The sequence below is a fragment of the Chlorocebus sabaeus genome, chromosome 14 (assembly GCF_047675955.1).
Source record: "Chlorocebus sabaeus isolate Y175 chromosome 14, mChlSab1.0.hap1, whole genome shotgun sequence".
In the NCBI taxonomy this organism is placed as follows: Eukaryota; Metazoa; Chordata; class Mammalia; order Primates; family Cercopithecidae; genus Chlorocebus; species Chlorocebus sabaeus.
The window spans coordinates 27357179-27378773 of record NC_132917.1 but is presented as its reverse complement, the minus strand read 5'-3'; the positions used below and the strand labels follow the sequence as shown (position 1 = coordinate 27378773).

General features: G+C 39.9%; 1 protein-coding gene across 2 annotated transcripts in view; it reads right to left on the bottom strand.

Annotated features, from left to right (window-relative positions):
- Positions 1–2724: 2724 nt before the first annotated feature.
- SLC4A1AP (solute carrier family 4 member 1 adaptor protein) overlaps positions 2725–21595 on the bottom strand; it is a 31964-nt gene continuing 13093 nt past the window's right edge. The window contains exons 7-14 of one of the 2 annotated variants that reach the window (XM_007971103.3): positions 20354–20423; positions 19793–19979; positions 15353–15464; positions 12405–12645; positions 9662–9748; positions 8905–8972; positions 3940–4009; positions 2725–3063 (exon numbers count right to left, since the gene is read on the bottom strand). In XM_007971103.3, coding sequence (XP_007969294.3) covers positions 3014–3063; positions 3940–4009; positions 8905–8972; positions 9662–9748; positions 12405–12645; positions 15353–15464; positions 19793–19979; positions 20354–20423 — 885 coding nt within the window. In that variant the 3' untranslated portion in view covers positions 2725–3013. The remainder of the gene's footprint in view (positions 3064–3939; positions 4010–8904; positions 8973–9661; positions 9749–12404; positions 12646–15352; positions 15465–19792; positions 19980–20353; positions 20424–21595) is intronic. The other variant, XM_007971104.3, reaches the window with a different exon arrangement.

Sequence of the window (21595 nt, the reverse complement as noted above, 5' to 3'; positions counted from 1 at the left end):
CATAAAGAAAGTTTTTAGCCAGGTAAGACCTTAAAGATGAATTAATGTAGAGCAGGGGTTGGCCAACTACAGCCTGTGGGCCAAATCCAGCCTGCCATTTGTTTTGATAAACAAACACTTAATGGAACATAGTCACACTCATTCATTTGTGTATTGCCAATGCTGTCTGCATAAAGCAGTAGAGTTAAGTGTTACACCAGACTATATGGCTTGCAAAGCCTAAAATATCTGACCCTAAACAGAAAAGGATTGTTATAGAAAACAGTGCTCTAGAGGTTTCCCACCATGGGCTCCACATTAGAGTCACCTGGAGTACTTGTGAAAGGGATCACCTCGCCAGATGCGGTGGCTCACGCCTGTCATCCCAGCACTTTGGGAGGCTGAGGTGGGCAGACTGCTTGAGCCCAGGAGTTTGAGACCACCTGGGCAACATAGTGAAACCTCATCTCTATAAAAATTTAAAAATTAGCTGGGCATGGTGGCATGTACCTGTTGTCCCAGTTATTTGAGAGGGTAAGGTGGGAGGATAGCTTGAGGACAGGAGGCAGAGGCTGCCGTGAGCCGTGATAACACCACTGTATTCCAGCCTGAGTGACAGAGCGAGACTCTGCCTCAAGAAAAAAAGAAAAGGATCACCTCAGAGATTCTGATTAAATCTGTCTTAGGTGGGAAGCAAATATTGCAATTAAAAAATTTTACATTTCTCCAGGTGATTCTAATATGTAGCCACAGTTGAGAATCACTGATCTAATCCTATCTCCTCTTTCACTGATGAGGAAAGTTAGGCCCAGATGTTAGGATCTATTCCCCCTTTGTAATAACAACTATTAACATCTATAAAACCCTGTAAATTATATTCACCTACATTATCTCATTTGATCCTTAGAACAATCTGAGGTTCCAAGAGCAGGAAGCATTACTGTCCCTGCTTCACAGATGACAGAACTGAGACTTGAAGAATTTAAGACATCTGCCTACAATTCCTCAGGGTCATTGTGAGGGTAGGGGGAGGAGTGGGGTGGGGTGAGGTGGTGTGTGTGTGTGTGTGTGTGTGTGTGTGTGTGTGTCTCCAATCCCTTTGCCTTCACTTCAACCACAGCAGATATATTTTTACTTGTTCAAGTATTAGGGTCCCACATACAATTTTGTTTGAATAGAGTTTCACCTCTGAAGATCATTGATCTAGCTCAGACTTTTTTGTTCAGTGTTTTAATCCAAAATGGCATAGTCATTCTGCACCCAAATTCCTGTCATTTCTTACATCATCAACCAGTTTTTCCTTGTTGGTCTACATGAAGTCCAAAATAATAGTTTCTCATAATACCAACATTCCTTTTTGAGAGATGAAAAACTTATCACTTTTAGCAGACCAGACTTCCCACATCTGTCAGGATAACTGAAGTTGCTCATTATTGCTTCCTGCCTACCTCCATGCATACTGTGTAATCCATTTTAGGAAAGCATCAGCCTCATTCACTCTCTAGCTCAGGCAGCATTTTTCCTCCCTGCTGCTTATGTCTGCCTCAGCCTACCCCAAATGCTCTCCACTTTGCTTCATTCTTGGGCTTTCCTTTCTATGGAAGTGAAGCACTAATGATGGGGAGGGTGAGGGGAGGATATAAGACATCTTCTTGCATTTCTTCCTGTTCCCAGAGAAATTCTTCCTATTCCCCTCTCCGCAGAGGTGAGAAGCCCCACAATGGGCAGAACACATGCAGCTTTTCATTCCATGGCCTTATCTGCATCCTTCCACAAGAGAAGGAATGACTGATTGGTCAGAGTTCTGGACATTCAGCAGGCTGAGTTTTCATCACCACTAGTGCCTGAATGCACAAGGTGGTGCCATAGTTAACTTTGTCCTGATAAGTCAGGGTCTATTCTCAAACCTGGTAGGACGATTATAATTGAAGGTTGTAGGAAGCCCCCACTGTGAACCTACTTTTAGTACCAAGAATGACAGGGACACACAGAATCACACCCATAGCATAACCTCATATTTCAACAGTTATTTGAGGAGGCAATATCAGTGAGTTCTGTAACCCAACCACCAGAAGCACCCTATTGCTCAGGAAAAGCATAGTCCTTAAGTCATAATGAAAGAGGCTGTGACCTTTAATCAATGTAAGGTCCCAACATTAGGTCCCGGAGGCAGTGGCCTGTAATGCTAGCACTTTAGGAGGCTGAGGAGAGCGGGATTGCTTGAGCCCAGGAGTTTGAGACCAGCCTGGGCAACATGGCGAGACCCCATCTCTATAAATATAAAAATGAGCCAGGCACAGTGGCATGTACCTGTAGTCCCAGCTACTCAGGAGGCTGAGGCAGGAGAATCACTTGAGCCTGGGAAGTTGGGACTGCAGTAAGCTGTGATCATGCCACTGCACTCACTCTAGGCAACAGAGTGAGACCCTGTCTCAGAAAAAAAGAAAAAAAAAATAGGTCCCAGTGCTTTGGGAGGTTGAGGTAGGAGGATCACTTGAGGCCAGGAGTTCAAGACCAGCCTGGGCAACATGACAAGACTTCATCTCTCCAAAAACTTTAAACAAAATAATCAGCCAGGTGTGGTGGTGGTACATGCCTATAGTCCCAGGTACTTGGGAGGCTGAGGTGGGAAGATTGCTTGAGCCCAGGAGTTCAAGGCTACAGTGAGCTAGGATTGCACCACTGTACCCCAGCCTAGGTGACAGAGTAAGACCCTCTTAAAAAAAAAAAAAAAAAAATTATGAACATTTTTGTCTTCTGATTTTAATAGGATCATGTCTCTCACTTTACAAATTCTCAAAACATATGGTTCCCTTTTTACATATATATATAAACACTTTTAAACATAAATATCAAATGCATGAGAATCATATGGGCAGATAAATTTAGGAAGCCAAGAACACAGAAGGAAAGGCCAGTCACCAGATCTTACAAATGATCATCTAAACTTCTCTGGCTATTTGATTTTGATACATTATCCCAAACATTCCATGTCACATGGTCCACAAGTTCTTCTTTTGGGATTCTGAAGCAATCAATAGCCATACTTGTCATTAAGATGGGTTCTGCCATCTCCACTTTGACCTAGATCAGAATATAAAAAAAGAAATACATTATTTACTTTTCCAAAGTCAGGAGAGAAAAGATACTCAGATATCAGTAGGCCAAAAAGTAAAATAGACAAAAAGGTTTATTCTTTGATAGAAATTTTACTTTTGTATGAAATTTCAAAATACAGCCTTCTTTTCACTTCTACCCTAACATTTGTTAGCACAGAAAAAGTAGACATCTCTAGTAACTAAATTCTATTAGTTACTAATATATTAGAAATCTCAAGCTGTGATGAACATATGAGGAAGTAAGTATCTCATACATTGCTTTAAGGGTGTGTGTATGAGCATAAAACTGGTACAATCTCTATAGAATGCAATTTATATTATCTTCAAAATGTTTATACCTTTGATCCAAAAGGTTAACTTTTATGAATTTTTTTCTACAGATGCTCCTCTGTACTTAGCATTTTATATATAAGTATCCATAAGAAACTAACAACAATTGGTTGTCTTGTGAGGAAAACAACTGAGTAGCTGAAGCACAGCCAGTATTGTTTTCCTTTCTTTTGACTTGGTAAAACCCAGATAACATTACATCTGTAAACACTTCTGTATATATTCCTAGAAAACAAGGACTTTTTCCGAAAAACATAACTCAACATCATTCACACTTTAAAAAAATCAACAATTTCTTAGTATCATCAAATATCCAGGTAGTGTTCAAAATTATCTGACTGGCTAATAATTTTTTTAAAGAGTTGTTTGTTTGAATAAGGATCCAAACATGGTATACAAATTACCACTACATACTCTTGTATCTTTCTTATTTTGAACCTTAAATCTATATTACCTATTCAAAAACATAAATAAATGAACCTTAGAGGAAAAAAAAGTAAAAACAATCTACCTTCAGGTGGGACCCACACACAGTAGTCTGGGTCATCTTCAGGATATTTGGAAGAAAGTGTTGGTGGAAGCTAAAAAGAAAAGATGGATTGTTTTATTCACAAGAATTTCTCTCCAGAAACCTTACAACTGCAGAAGGGATTGGGGTCCTATTGTTAGCCTCCTTAAGCAGAATAAACGTTAGCCAAGAATTTTGTATCCAGCAAAACTAAGTTTCATGAATGAAAAAGAAATAAAGTCTTTTTCAGACAAGCAAATGCTGAGGGAATTTGTCACTACCAGACCAGACCTACAAGAAATACTAAAAGGAGTTCTAAATCTTAAAACAAAAGGTTGACATGCACCAGACTAGAACCTCTTGAAAGCGTAAAACTCACAGGGCCTATAAAAAAATAATACAATGAAGGAAGAAAAATATCTAGTTAACAATCAACATGATGACTGGAACAGCACCTCACATCTCAATATTCACATTGAATGTAAATGGTCTAAATGCTCTACTTAAAAAAAAAGTCACAGGCTGGGCGCAGTAGTTCACACCTGTAATCCCAGCACTTTGGGAGGCTGAGGTGGGTGGATCACCTGAGGTCAGGAGCTTGAGACCAGTCTGGCTAATGTTGCAAAACTCCATCTCTACTAAAAATACAAAAATTAGCTGAGTGTGGTGGTGCGTGCCTGTAGTCCCAGCTACTTGAGAGGCTGAGGCAGGAGAATTACTTGAACCCAGGAGGCGGAGGTTACAGTGAGCTGAGGTCATACCACTGCACTCCAGCCTGAGTGACAGAGCGAGATTCCATCTCAAAAATAAATTAAATAAATAAATAAATAAATAAAACCAAATATCTGCCGTCTTCAAGAGACTCACTTAACATGCGAGGTTTCTTATAGACTGAAGGTAAAGGGGTGGAAAAAGATATTCCACAGAAATGGAAGTCAAATGCAAGCAGGAGTAGCTATTCTTATATCAAATAAAACAGAATTTAAAGCAACAACACTAAAAAAAAGACAAAGAAGGCCATTATATAATTATAAAAGGATCAACCCAACAAGAAGATATTATAATCCTAAATATATATGCACCTAAAACTGGAGCTCCCAGATTCATAAAACAACTAGTACCAGATCTAAGAAAAAAGAAAGACAGCAACACAATAATAGTGGAAGACTTAAACACTCCACTGACAACAGTAAACAGATCATCAAGGCAGAAAGTCAACAAATACTGGACCTATACTACACTCCAGAACAAATCGACTAACATAGTTACAGAACATTCTACTCAAGAACTGCAGAATATACAATCTTCTCATCAGTGCATGGAATATTCTCCAAGATAGACCATATGATAGACCACAAAACAAATCTCAAATTTAAAAAAAAATCATATCAAGTATGATATGATACTTGATACCAACTTGAAAAGGAACCCTCAAAACTACACAAATACATGGAAATTAAACAATCTGCTTCTAAATGATTTTTGAGTTAACAATGAAATCACTGGAAATTTAAAAATTCTTCAAAATAAATAATAGTGACACAAGTTATCAAAACCTCTGGGATACAGCAAAAGCAGTGCTAAGAGGAAAAATTTATAGTGCTAAATGCCTACGTCAAAAAATCTTGAGCCAGGCATAGTGATTCATGCCTATAACCCCAGCACTTTGAAAGGCCAAGGCAGGAGGATTGCTTGAGCTCAGGAGTTCAAGACCAGCCTGGATAACATAGTGAGACCTCATTTCTATTTAAGAGAGAGAGAGAGAGAAAGTCTGAAAGATCACAAATTGACAACCTAATGTCACACCTCAAGGAACTGGAGGAACAAGAACAGACCAAACCAGACTGGGCGCAGTGGCTCATGCCTATAATCCCAGCACTTTGGGAGGCTAGTGTGGGCAGATTGCTTGAGTCCAGGAGTTTGAGACAAGCCTGGTCAACATCGTGAAATCTCATTTCTAACAAAATAAAAAAATTAGCTGGGCTTGGTGGTGCTGCCTGTAATCCTAGCTATTCAGGAGGGCTGAGGCAGGAAAATTGCTTGAACCCGGGAGGCAGAGGTTGTAGTGAGCTGAGATTGCACCACTGCACTCCCTGGGCAACAGAATGAGACTCTGTCTTGGGAAAAAAAAAAAAAACAGATTAAACCCAAAGCTAGCATAAAAGAAATAGCAAAGATCAGAGCAGAACTAAATGAAATTGAAACAAAAGAAATTGCAAAAGATCAATGAAAAAAAAAGGGGTTTTTGAAAAGATAAACTAAATTGATAGATCATTAGCTACATTAGACAAGAAAAGAATATTCTATATTAGTTCAATTAGAAATGAAAATGGAGACATTACAACCAACACCACAGAAATACAAAAGATCATTTGAGACTACTATGAACACCTCTATGCACACAAACTAGAACATCTAGTGGAAATGGATAAATTCCCGGAAACATACAACTCTCCTAGATTCAATCAGGAAGAAACAGAAATCCTGAACAGACCAATAACAAGCAGTGAGATTGAGTCAGTAATAAAATATATTACCACCACCAACAAAAAAAAGCCCAGGACCAGATGGATTCACAGTCAGATTCTACCAGACATTCAAGGAAGAACCAATCTTACTGAAAGTATTCCAAAAGATTGAGAAAGAAGGAATCCTCCCTAACTCATTCTGTGATGCTAATATTGCCCTGATACAAAAACTAGGAAAGGACATAACATAAAAAAGAAAATTAGAGACCCATATCCCTGGTGAATACAGATGCAAAAATCCTCAATGAAAGACTAGTAAACTGAATCCAACAGCATATCAGAAAGATAATACACCCTATTCAATACACCATGATCAAGTGGGTTTCATCCTAGGGATGCTGGGATGGTTTAACATATGCAAGTCAATAAATACGACACATCACAGAAACAGAATTAAAAACAAAAACCATATGATCATCTCAATAGATGCAGAAAAAGCATTCAATAAAAGCCAGCATCTCAGGATCATTGCAAGCTAGGAGTTTGAGACCAGCCCGGGCAACAAAACAAGACGTATTTCTACACAAAAACCCACAAAAATTAGCCGGGTATTGTGGCACACAACTGTAGTCCCAGCTACTCAGGAGGCTGAGGTGGGAGGATCACTTGAGTCCAAGAGCTTGATGGTTGCAGTGAGCCATGATCACACCACTGCACTCCAGCCTGGTGACAGAGCAAGATCCTGTCTCAGAAAAAAAAAAAAAAAAAAAAAAAAAAAAAACATAAAAAATAAATTTTTTTTACAGCAACTTGGAGCTAGAGGCCATTATTTTAAGTGAAGTAACTTAGGAGTGGAAAACCAACTACCATATGTTCTCACTTATAAGTGGGAGCTAAGCTATGGGTATGCAAAGGCATATAGAGTGGTATGATGGACTTCGGAGACTCAGAGGAAGGAGGCTGGGAAGGGGATGAGGAATAAAAAATTGCATATTGGGTACAATGTACACTACTTGGGTGACAGGTGCACTAAAATCTCAGACTCCATCACTATATGATTCATCTATGTAACCAAAGAACCACTTGTAACCCAAAAGCTATTTTTGAAAAATTACATACAGGTATAATTTTAACTCTAAGAATTATTGTCCTTATGCCTGTTAGCAAACAAAAACTAAGAGAGAACAGTTTCTATTAATGATCTTGACATAAGTAACCTACTTGGGGGAATATTTTCTCTGAACCTTTTTTCCATAAAGCATCGCAAGCTGATTTTCAGCCAGTGAGTTATGTGACACTCTTTAAAAGGGGCAGTTAACACACTGCAGGTATGACTGCTAAATGGTATAGCCCCCAGAGAGGGAAATTTGGCATTTACCTTTTGGCCAAGGTTTAGAAAAGTTAACAGAGCAAACCTGACTGCTATCCTTTGAAAACCTGTTTGCAGGGTTTGCCCTTGGCTGGCATTTGGGAATCTGGAATTTGGGAAGGTTTCTACCATCCTAACTGACAAGAATGACTTACTGTGCCTAAACTGTTTGTGCAAACAACATGATTCATGCTGAACACCTGCTTTCCTTCTGGAAGTCTGAATTTTGGTAGATGCCAGGCAGGGAATGCCTACGCGATCAGTCCCCAATAAAAACCCTGGGCACTGAGTCTCTAATGAGCTTCCCTAGTTAGCAACATTTCACAAGTGTTGCCACAACTTGTTCTTAGGGCAATAAAGCATGTCCTGTGTCACTCTACTGGAAGACATCCTTGGAAGCCTGTGCCAGGTTTCCACCATATTTTGCCCCATGTTCCCTTTCCCTTTGCTGATGGTGCCTGGTATCCTTTTGCTGTAGTATATCATAGAGGTAAGTACAATCATACGCTGAAATCTGAGTCCTCTTATGAATTACCTAACCTGTGAGTGGTCTTGGGGACCTCCTGACACAACCTGGCACTTCTGGGAGCTTACTATTTCCACACAAAATTATATATATACAAGACTGTTCATTATAGTATTATTGTAATAAAAGACTAAAAACAACCCAAGTGTCCTTCTATAAGGAACTGGTTAGATAAGGTCCTCCATATGGTGAGAAACTCTCAATATACTGATACAAAATAATTTCCATGGGTGGTTTAAATAAATAAATAAATAAATAAAACATACAAAAAACAGATGTAGAGTGGAGTACGTTACATCCTACCTTTTGTGTAATAAAAGGAGGAAAATAAGAGTATGTTATTCAAATGTCTTTATATGGCATAATAGGATATAAAGAAAGATTCATAAACTAATAAAAGAGATGCTTGTATATGAGCAGTTATAGGGAAGAGAGTGATAAAGACAATAGAAAATTCAAAAATAAAAATCAAAGAATCTAGATTTCTAGGAGAGGGGATAAGGCTGCTGCGAACTCTGTTAAGTCAGTCTCCAAAGATTCACTCTTCTGGATGTGGTCCATGACAAGGGGATTCATTTTTACTCCAAGACAAGTGAAATACTTACTTTGCCTGGACCAGGCGCTTTCTTTTTCTTCAATTCATCTCTGCTTTTCTCATATTCATTCTTTGATGCTAATTTAAGAAAAACAAAAAACAAACAAAAAACTGGCCATAGCTATTTTCAGTATAAGTAAAAAGGAAAAATTCTTCCTAAAAGAACATTACAATTATTGACGAAAAGATGCTCATGACAATGCAATTCTCAACAATTCCTTCTACTACTGTAAAAACTACATTAAGAGAAAATTTTTCCTGGATGAATAACCCTAGTTTTTAAACCCTGAGGCTGTTCCACAAGCTTGAATATAACCACATTATGTGAACAAGTTAAAAAAAAAATGAAGCTGATTTTACTAGTCCACAGTTTAACCATGACAGGTAAAACCAGAGTAAAGCGGTCCTTTTAACAATTTCTTTTAAGATAATTTTGGAATCACTCCCATAATAGGTACATATTTGACTTTGGGAAATGTAAAATTGTGGAGAGCTTTGCACAGACGGAGGGAAGCATCAAAGCATTAGATGCTTTGTGGGGCAGGGAGAGGGAACCCCAGAAGGTAGAAGAGGAGTAAAAGAAAGGCAAATGGGATGGCACCAAATACAAACCTCTCTTATATTCCAACTTTGTCCAGGGGACTAGTGGCAGCATAACTGAAGGACCACTCTCTGTGCTGCCTTCAGGTCAGCTGCCAACCCCTCCCTTATGAAACCAGTCAGCCACCTGTGTGCAGAGCAGCAACGAAGGCTGCTGTACTACTTGCCTGAGGGTCCCTTGCACAATGAAGTGGTTTCGCTACTGTCTTGATAATCTTTATTCTGTTCTTCCTCACTAAGTTGAGACATGTTTTCTATAAAAAGCAGTATCAAAGCATATTGTCATTATTTAATTCATGGTGGAAAGCCAAACAAAAACAAGAGAAACAGAAGCTAAGTACATAATCATCCAGTTTTATTATCATCAGCTTCAACTAATCTTAAGGTTTTAAATAAATATTTCCAAATATATTACAGAAGACTGCCGATTTTCCACTTAAAACACTAACTAACGTTGAGGTGAAACTTTTTAGCAATACTTACCAAAGGCCTCAAAAATGTACATACTCCTTGGCCTAGAAATTCTACTCCCAAAACATATTTTTTAAAAAATCAGAGATGAACACCAAAATGTATTATTATTTTAGAAACAGGGTTTTTCTCTGTTGCCCAAGCTGGAGTGCAGTGGTGCAATCATAGCTCACTGCTGCCTTGAATTCCTGGGCTACAGAGATCCTCCTGCCTCAGCCTCTAGAGTAGCTAGGACTACAGGCATGTACCACCATGCCCAGCCAATTTTCTTTTTTTTTTTGTAGAGATAGAGTTTCACCATCTTGCCCAGGTTGGTTTCAAACTCCTGGGCTCAAGTGATTCTCCTACTTTGGCCTCCCAAAATGTTGGGATTACAAGTGTGAGTTACCCAGCCTGGACCCAAAATTTATTATATGTATATTTGTAATAGCAAAAATTAAGAAATAACCTACATGTTTAATAATTGAGATCTGACTAAATATATTATGGCATATGCATGTGATGAACCACTATGCTCCTTCTCCAAAACCACATTTTAAAAAGAATAGTTTAAGGCATAGGAAAAAAAAAAACTAGGTTATAAAATAGCAATATATAAGCTGGGCATGGTGGCTTACGCCTATAATCCCAGCACTTTGGGAGGCTGAGGTGAGAGGACTCCTGGAGGCCAGGAGTTTGAGACAAGCCTGGGCAACATAGGGAGACCCTATGACTCTATTTTCTCTACAGGTATGTGCCTTGGGATGTCAAGGCTATAGTGAGCCAAGATCACACCACAGTACTCCAACCTGGGTAACAGAGTAAGACCCTGTCTCAATAAAAGTAAAAATTAAAGTAAAAATAAAAATAAACCACAGGAAAAAAGGGCTGGGGTAATCCCTCATCACTGCAAATTTACTAATTATTTAATTTTTTTTGTTTTGTTTCTGAGACAGAATCTCACTCTATCACCTAGGCTGGAGTGCGGTGGTATGATCTCAATTCACTGCAACTTGTGTCTGCTGATTTCAAGCAATTCTCCTGCCTGCCTCAGAGCCCTCCCGAGTAGCTGTGATTACAGGCATGCACCACCATGCCCAGCTAATTTTTTTTGTATTTTTAGTTGAGACGGGGGTCTCACTATGTTGGCGAGCCTGGTCTTGAACTCCTGACCTCAGGTGATCCGCCCGCCTCGGCCTCCCAAAGTGCAGGGATTACAGGCCTGAGCCACTGTGCCTGGCCAAATTTACTAATTATTTAATCTTATAAACCAAGTTTCAAAATCTAAGCTATTTTTACACATACATATTTACTTTGGTCCATTAAACAAAAAAATTATAATACTTATTGCTCCCTTCCTGCTGAACTGTTTATATCCACTCTCACAATATATGGCTCAAAGACCAAGCTCATGTAAGCACCTTTTTGAAAAGGGGAATGCAGATACAGAATACTTACCTCTCACAGATGAGGAAACAGTAACTTTTCTGTTTCCCAGACAAATGAAGGTGATTCAAGGGAGGGGCTACGTACCAGGCCTGGCATTTTTACATAGCCAAGTCTGGTTTGTTTTGGAAGTAGACATGCATGCATTCCCATATATTCAGTGCCAGTTTTTATTGTTTCTCCTCATACTCCTTATTTTCTGAGATCTTTATCTTGCTAACCAGTTTGGCCAACCAGCAGGAAAATAACCCCTGCAGTTGACAAGGGATGAAGGATACTAAGAAGATAAACAATGATCTTTAGGGGTGGGATTGTGGGGATTTCTTTTTTTCCCTTTGGACTTTTATGTATGATCTATAGTTTCTAAAATGAACATATAATCCTTTGTAATTAGACTATATATATATTCTCTATATATAGAAAAGACAGAATTGATGTATATATCTATATCTATATGAATATCAATCTATTCTGTCTTTCAACATTTTTCATCAACTATTTGCTGAGGCAGGTGGATATGTGTCAGGTTTTCTGCTAGGTTCCAAACACAAAAAGATGAATGAAGCAAGATCCTTCTTGAGAACTTTAGTCCAATGGATACAATTATGTTTTGGCCTCTGTTTTAGGGATGGAGGAAAAAATGAGTAGGGGTTGACTTATCCTGAGACCACCTGATCAGGCTCCATCATCTACCCTATTCCACTGCCCTCCAACTCACACAGTGGCAGCAGCTCAGCATTATTCCACAGCAGCTATGGTTTCAGATTCCATAGCCTTCAATTTTCTATAATTCTGGAATGGATTAGAAATAACTGCCCTTAATTTGCAATGAGGACAAATAATGACTGGCGGTCAAAGAAAGAAGACCAAGAAAGTATGTTTCCTTACTACAGAGTCAGTATATCACATACAAAGTCAAATGCGCAGATAAGAACTGGCCTTGCTTTTTAAAACCTATCCACAATCAATGTAATTGCCCACTGAACAACACAGGAAGGAGAAGAAAGATATTACCATAGGTTTGGGTTTCTTTAAAATGTGTGAGATCTGTGGGATGCCTCATTTCCTGCATTGCTGCTTCTGGCTCTATCTCTGGCTGTGGCCTACTGAGGCTTCCATCCTCCAGTTTTTTCTTTTCATGCTCCTCCTTTTCTTTCTCTTCTTCCTCTTCCTCTTCCTCCTCCTCTTCTACTTCAGGCTCATCTTTCATTCTCATTAGAGTTGGAGGGAGTTCTGGACGCTTGGGGGGTAACTTCTAAGAGGGAAACAAAACCATGAACAAGTAGTTCTACTTAATGACAACAAGAGATAAATCTTTTCAAGGAGGTCAGTCTAAATGTGTTGAATGTTTACCCTCTTTAGATTGATGAACTACACAGAAGTCTGCTAGCGGTGGGACTTTCACCCCTAGCAGGGGGGGAAATTTTACCCCTCTACAGACCCTAAACAAGTGTCTTTATTATTTCCTAGAGTCAAAGATTACTAAATACAAAACACTTGAAAATAGCTTGTAGGGAACTAAAATAGTTATTTCAGATGAGTGCCAGCTATAGGAATTCTGTCCTGTTATAACTCATGATACTAAAGAATCTCAATTGATTACAAAATCTTCTAAGGAATAAATCAGACAATCAGAAATGTCATTTGTGCTGCTTTTTCATTTTAGACTTAGAGTAATTTCAAGGGAACGGCATGTAAATCAGTCAAACAGATCCTGAAGAAAAGGAGGAAGACATTTCTCAAAGAATAAAGCTAAATATTCTAATCAAAGCCATTCAATAAAAGTACTTATTAGAAAAAGCTGATCACGGTTATGGAATAGAGGGAAGGAACCAAAGCGTATCTTGGTTATATCTTTTTTTTTTTTTTTTTTTTGAGACACAGTCTTGCTCTGTGGCCTAGGCTGGAGTGCAGTGGTGTGATCTCAGCTCACTGCAACCTTTACCTCCCCGGTTCAAGCGATTCTCCTACCTCAGCCTCCTCAGTAGCTGGGGTTATAGGCACGTGGGCCATCGTGCCCAGCTAATTTTTGTATTTTTAGTAGAGACGGGGTTTCACCATGTTGCCCAGGCTGGTCTCGACTAGTGAGCTCAAGCAATCCGCCCACCTCAGCCTCCCAAAGTGCTGGGATAACAGGTATGAGCCACTGCGCCCGGCCTATATTACCTTTTAAATATAGGACTTAGTTCTAACATCCTCTAAGGAGGGCTTTTTAGTAAAAAATTTTCTACTTAAAACCTAAGTCCCCACCACAACAGATTGAAAAGCCTCCTTGTTAGGTAAACCATTACTCATTCAGAATACATAGTGAGGCCAAGGCGGGTGAATCACGAGATGAGGAGTTCGAGACCAGCCTGGCCATGGAGAAACCCTGTCTCTACTAAAAAAAAAATACAAAAAATTAGTTGGGTGTGGTAGCGGGTGCCTGTAATTCCAGCTACTTGGGAAGCTGAGGTGGGAGAATCGCTTGAATCCGGGAGGAGGAGGTTGCAGTGAGCCAAGATCGCCACTGCACTGCAGCCTGGGCGACAGTGTGAGACTGTGTCTCAAAACAAATGAGAATACATAGCTAGGACTTCAGACCTCTGCCACCAGAGGGCAGTATACCCTAATTCAGGGTGTTTTGGACGAATTGTGCCCCCTGCCGCCCAAATTCTTGTTTGAAGTCCCAACCCTCAGTACCTCAGAATATGACTGTAAATTAAAGTAAATTGAATTAAAATAACACTGTTAGGGTGGGGCCCTAACTCAGTATGACTCGCGTCCTTATAAGAAGAAGAAGAGACACCAGGGGTGCAAGTGCACAGAGGGATGGCCATCTGAAGAGCCAGCAAGGGGGCAGCCATTGGTAAGCAGAGGAGAGGCCGTAGAGGAAACCAACCCTGCTGACAACTGTGAGCAAATAAATTGATGTTGTTTAAGCTGCCCAATCCCTAGTATTTTGTTATGGTGGCCCTAGCAAACTACTCAAGGTTCAGCTCTTGGGGGTAATGAAAACCTTTTAAAAACTGAATCCATGAATAGGAATACAGATAAAGCAAAACATACAGACATATATTGGAGGATAGCAGGGAAATCATAAAGCTCAAGAGACAGACCTAGATCTGATTACCAGCTTAGTTACATAATGCTGGTGTGATCTGGTATTTAACTTCTCTGACTCTATTTCCTCATTTGTAAGAGGTAATAATTCCCACACAGCACAAGGTGTTGGAAGGATTAAATGAAGAAAAAAAATCATATGGCAGAGGCAGGTGCACACATTATGTTCTTAACAAATGTTGGCGAGTCTGAATACTATATCTATCCACCTGGGGAAAAGCATTTAATGCAGGAGACCAATTCTTAAATGCAACATTCATGAGAAATTAATAAACTAGTATTCTAATTTATAAACCATTTACTTGCAAATTGATTGGCATAAATTAATTCATCAATTCTTGATAACCCTAAGCTGAGAAAAAGAATCCACGAACCAGCCAGGCACAGTGGCTCACGCCTATAATCCCAGCATTTTGGGAGGCCAAGGCAGGTGGATGACGAGGTCAAGAGATTGAGACCATCCTGGCCAATATGGTGAAATCCCATCTCTACTAAAAATACAAAAATTAGCTGGGCGTGGTGCAGTGCGCCTGTAGTCCCAGCTACTCGAGAGGCTGAGGCAGGAGAATCGCTTGAACTCGGGAGGTGGAGGTTGCAGTCAGCCGAGATCACACCACTGCACTCCACCCTGGTGACACAGCGAGACTCTGTCTCCAAAAAAAAAAAAAAAAAAAAAAAAAAAAAAAAAAAAAAAAGAATCCAAGAACCATGTTCTGGGAAAGATGTGATCATACCAAGCCCACGGCCCTTTCTCACATTACTATGGAATGAGTCATTTGTAGTTTCAAAAAAGAAAAGAGAAAAATTAGCTCAGGGATAACTCAAGGGCTAAAAGTTTAACACCCTGACTCACAACTTACCCCTACTGTTCCAGTTTTTAATTTGAATTTGCTTCCTCCTTTCATGGCACCAAACAGAGGCAATGTAAGCTTTTTAGCTTTGTTTTCTGCACCTGTAGTCTGACTTTCAGTCCTAGGAAGAAAGAATAATTATACACATCTATTCCAGTGAGTTCAAAGTTTTATCTAAAAATACCATGACACTGACAAAGAAACCTCTGGCAAAATAAAAATTACCACAAAATGAATATCTAAGCATATAACAATAAGAAAGAGGTATTCAGACCAACGGTTTTTGAATGGACAAGAACAATGCTGACTGTCACAGACACAGAGCTATTAAGGGCCTGATGAGGCTGCTCCCTTAGTCAAGTAATTTACAACATGCTACCTGACTTCACACCCATGAAATGACTACAGTACAAAGGTCACTTGCAAAGGAGAACATGTAAGCAGCAGGAGATGGATCCATGATGTAAAGCCCTATTTCCCACCAACCTCTGACGGTGTCTTACTTATCTGGGTGCTCCCACTCAACTGCAATAGCTCTGAGCACTTAAAAAAAAAAAAAAAAAGTGTGCATGGGGATGGGGGTAGAGTATGCAGGATACCCAGTGTAGTAATGACAAAGATTTAGTGAGAGACTGCAGCTGCTGAGACTATCAGCATTCTCAATGGTTGGAGAGAGTTATAAAAGCTAAGCCCACTAGGGCAAAGCTGAGGAAGGGTATAAAGAAAAGACAGTGGAAATTAGAAAGGCAGGGGGAGAACAGAGCAAAAACAAAAGGGATGGCAGTTGAGTTGACAAGATACTCAGAGCAGGCAGAGGTGACAGTGACAATATGGCATGAGGAGACAGAGGAAACCCCAGAATAACCATACTAGACCGAAAAGAAAGCACTATGCTTTCTTCACATTGACCATGGGACAGCCCTGCAAACTGGAATATAAGGACAGTACTGACACTCGACTCACAGTCACCCACATCAGATGCTGGCTACCTGGCCCTCCCTGAAGCCCTCCTTGCTACTACTGCCTTCTTTTACCTAAGTCTTACCCCCTTAGTAGCACTCTTGGGTCCAGCCTCAACCCCCTTTCTCCCTACCAGAGATAAAACCCATTCCCTTGCTAAGGCCACCAGAAGAATGCTGCCTGCCTGGCCGTGAAGGACATTTCGTCAAATCATTATCCTTCACACCCTTCCCCACAGGCCTCAGGAAGGCTCTGGCATAGAAAGACAGAAGCAACAGCAACAGAGATGTTTTCAGTTACATTAAAAAGCTGGGCTGGCCTAGAGGATAAGCTAAGACTGGCTCAAAGGAGATGAAAAAGCAGAAGATGGAATCACAATCAAGATTGCTTGCAGGGGTTAGGGTAGGAGGCAGAAAGTATGGAAGTTCAACCCTTAAGTGAAAAGAGGAGGAAGAAGATACACATCTAGGCCAATATCCAAAATAAGAAAGGGAGGAAAAACCAGGCAAGCACACAGACTGATAGTAGGAAAGGAGGCTCTGGAGGAAGCTGAGACGTATTTCGTTTTCATTTTATTATTATTATTATTATTATTCTTGCCCCAAATGTTGTTGTTTTCCAAAGCAGAGATTTGCTTTTATTTTTTGTTTGTTTGTTTGTTTGTTTGTTTGAGATAGGGTCTTGAAACCTCACTCCCAGGCTCAAGTGATACCTCAGCCTCCCAAGTAGCAGGGATTACAGACGAGCACCACCATACCCAGCTAAGTTTTTATTTTTTTATTTTATTTTATTTTTTATCTTATTATTATTTTTTTGAGATGGAGTCTCACTCTGTCACCCTGGCTGGAGTGCAGTGGCGCGATCTCGGCTCACTGCAAGCTCTACCTCCCAGGTTCCTGCCATTCTCCTGCCTTAGCCTCCCGAGTAGCTGGGACTATAGGCGCCCGCCACCATGCCTGGCTAATTTTTTGTATTTTTAGTAGAGACAGGGTGTCACCGTGTTAGCCAGGATGGTCTCGATCTCCTGACCTCGTGATCTGCCCGTCTCAGCCTCCCAAAGTGCTGGGATTATAGGCGTGAGCCACCGCGCCCAGCAGTTTTTATTTTTTGTAGAGACAGGTCTCACTATGTTGCCCAGGCTGGTCTCAAACTCCTGGACTCAAGTCATCCTCCCACCTCACTCATTCTCCTAAAGTGCTAGGACTACAGGTGTGAGCCACTGTCCCCAGCCACTTTATTAACAAATAGTTTTACTCTAACAAAATTATTATATGATTCTTACTTTTTCCAGTTATTTGTTATTTAAAACTAGAACTGCAACTATATTACAGTAAATTTAGACCTAAGGTGGTATGGCTATTTGGTATAGGATTTTCTTTTCAAAATTCAGTATATCTGAATAGAATAGAAAGTATATTCACATATTTGAAACTCAAGTATAAAGCACATATACTGTGAAAAGTCTCCCTCCCATTGCTGTCCCCCAGCCACCCAGTTGCCTTTCCCATTGGCAATCAGTATTACTAGTTTTTAACTAATCTTTCCGGAGATACAGTAGCAGGTGCTATCCCTTCCAGATTCCCTTTATCAGGCCAAACAGCTACAGCAGACATCGGCTGCTAAAGGTTTACATCTGCACCCTTCCCAAAATTACTGTGAGTCTCTCCCACCCCCAAGTCATGGGCAGCCTATGACCAATGAAGGGTTGGGAGGACGGGGTATGAAAACCCAAGCCCCTTGCCTCCATGGCATCTGTGGTGCCATTCAGGCTCTCCTGAAACCATATCTTAGTCCAGCTTCTTCTCCTGCCGTCTCCTGCTTCCTTTACTCCCATATAGATTTCTCCAGAGAGCACTCTCTTAATAACTCACTTGCAGATGAATCTCCAATTCAGTCTGTTTTTAGGGAACCTGACCTAAACAGATATTATGAACATAAGCAATGGCCTACTTACCTATGTATTCTTCCCCCGCCATCATTTTTACAGACAGTGCCTGTTATACACACCGTTCTGCACCTTGCTTTTGTTACTCATCTTGATAGTGTTTCATATCTTACATATAGTTGCCTCTTTTTTTGACAGCTATATGGTGTTCTATTGTATATCTATATTATAAATAATTTAATCCATCCTCTTTGATAAACATTTAGGGGATTTCTAATCTTTTACTATTATTAATATAAACAATGCTGTACATCATTTCCTAAGTACGTGAGGGACAAATTCCTAGAAATGAAATAGATCAAAGGGCATGTGCATTTGTAATCAGGATAGAGAATGTACTAATTTGTCCTTCAATGAGCAATATAAGAAAGTGCCTTTTTGTCAGCCTCATCAGCATAGTATAAAATCATAATTAATCTTAATCAAATTCATATATAAAAATGGTATTAAGGCCAGGTGTAGTGGCTCACACCTGCAATCCCAGCACTTTGGGAGGCTGAAGTTGGCAGATCGCTTGAGGCCAGAAGTTCAAGACCAGCTTGGGCAACATGGCAAGACCCCATCTCTATAAAAAATTAAAAATCAGCCAGGTATGGTGGGGCATGCCTGTGGTCCCAGCTACTTGGGAGGCTGAGGCAGGAGGATCACTTGGTCCCAGGAGGTCAAGGCTGCAGTGAGCTGTCACTGTGCCACTGCACTCCAGTCTGGGTGACAGAGTGAGACCCTATCTCAAAAAAAAAAAAAAAAAAAGCTATTAGGTTGTAGTATTGTATTCTCTCATGATCATGAAGTTGAGCGTCTTTGTATAAAAGATGCTATTTGTATTTCTTTTTCTGTGGTCTGTGAGTACACATCCTTTACCGATTTTTCTCCTGGGTGGTTGGCTGTCTACTTATCATTCAGAGGTCTTTTTATTAATAATTTAATATTTTTTGAGATAGGAACTTCCTCTGTCACCCATGCTGGAGTACAATGGCACGATCACAGCTCACTGTAGCCTCGAACTCCTGGGCTCAAGCAATCCTCCTACCTCGGCTATCCCAAGTAGGTGGGACCACAGGTATGCTCCAACATGGCTGGCTAATGTTTTTATTTTTTGTAGAGATAGGGTTGGGCTGTATCACCCAGGCTGGTCTTGAAAGTGATCTGCCTGCTTCAACCTCCCAAAGTGCTAGGATTACAGGCATGAGCCACTACACTCAGCCTCAGAGGTCTTTTCATATTAGATAAATTAGCTTTTTGTGCATGATGCTTTTTAAAGGAGTTTATTCTACACTAAAAGATTAAGTAAAAAAAAACTTCAGAACCTTCCAATGTATCAGAAATCAACATAGTTTTCTCAGAAAATCCTCTATCAGACTGTATTTCACAAATATGAAACAGGTTTTCAGTTATTCTATGAAACCACTGTCTTCTGTGCTTTAAAGGGTTTCTTGTATTACATTTGTATTATATAATGATTACTTAAGAAGATAAAGCGATAATTGAAAATGTTATCTATGTTACCATACTTATTTAGAATTCCAAATATAACTAAGACTTACTTTTTTAGTTCTGGAATCTCTGCTGGCTTTACAATTTTTATTAACCCTTTAAGTCTCTGTTGTTCTTTTCTCAGTTCAAAAGTTCTCAGGTGAAGTTTCTTCCGGGACACACCATCTAATGTACTGCCTGATTTCATTTCTGACATGAACGCATCTAAAGAATCCTGAGATGAAGACTCTGATAGAACTGTCCAAGAAAAAAAATAACACATGTTTAGAAAGATGATCCCAAATATTTTAAAATTCAGCCAAAGTTTCCATAAAAAAGTCACTAACATAAAACTGGAAAGAGGACATCACTAGTAATAGGAATAAGGAACAGTTTATAGCCATGAGACTTTGGGAAGTCATTTTGTCTCAATGGGTTTCATTCCCCTCAACTATTAAATAAAGAGGTTAAACCAAATTATTTACAATGTTCTTTCTAGTTCTAAAACGGTATGTTGCTCCTTTGAAAGGCTCCATATTCTGTATGGTATTTCTTATTAACTAATGTAGCCCCAGTGCCTAGCACAGAGCACTATATATAGTATAATAATAAATATTTGATGAAAAACTTACCTTGGCTTGAGGCTTTCAATCTCTCAGAAATTTCAGAAAGCTCCCTTTCAGCATCATTTAATTTTGCAACCTGTAACACCCAAATCAACAGGGTTAAAAAGTTTTTCTTCATTCAAACTGTTTCCTTATCATCCTCCTGTTTTCATTATTGTTACTAGAAGTTTTAAGAAGAATAACTCAAAAGTCCAGTTAAACTGCTACTTATGGAGTTAACGCTGTATTTTTTTTTTCAGATGGAATCTCGCTCTGTCGCCACACTAGAGTGCAGTGGTGCAATCTCGGCTCACTGCCACCTCTGCCTCCCGTGTTCAAGTGATTCTCCTGCCTCAGCCTCCTGAGTAGCTGGGACTACAGGTGCGTGCCACCACACTCAAATAATTTTTGTATTTTTAGTAGAGACAGGGTTTCACCATGTTGGCCAGGATGGTCTCAATCTCTTGACCTCGTGATCAGCCTGCCTCAGCCTCTCAAAGTGCTGGGATTACAGGTGTGAGCCACTACACCTGGCCCGAGTTAATGCTTTTTTTTTTTTTTGGAGACGGAGTCTCGCACTGTCACTCAGGCTGGAGTGCAATGGCATGATCTCAACTCACTGCAACCTCCGCCTCCCACGTTCAAGCAATTCTCCTGTCTCGGCCTCCAGAGTAGCTGGGACTACAGGCGCACGCCACCACACCTGTCTAATTTTTGTATTTTTTTTTAGTAGAGACGAGGTTTCACCATATTGGTCAGGCTGGTCTTGAACTCCTGACCTCAGGTGATCCACCTGCCTCGGCCTCCCAAAGTGCTGGGATTACGCGTAAGCCACCACGCCTGGCCTGGAGTTAACACTTTTTATGTGTTAAATCCAAATTTAATTTATTTCTGAATTTAAAAACACAGAATTAAACAGAATGAATAACTCAGACTTTATTTTACTCAGAAGAAAGAGCTCAAGGTATTGGTTTTCACATAAATCGAAAGGATAGATGTTGGGTAATGTTTTAAGTTCTGAATCCTACTATAAATTAATACCTGTAAGAAATTCCTTGAAGTGCAATTGCTGAATCAATACATTTCTAATGTTGACAGATGTCATAGGATTGATCACTTAAAAGGCTGTATTGTACATTCCCACCAATTGAGAGTCCACTTCCCCATATTCTGGTCAAGCTCTGCATTATTAATCTTATGTTTTTTTCTAGTCAAATAGGAAGCCTATTACCTACCTATTATTGTTTGTTACCTACCCATTAACACATG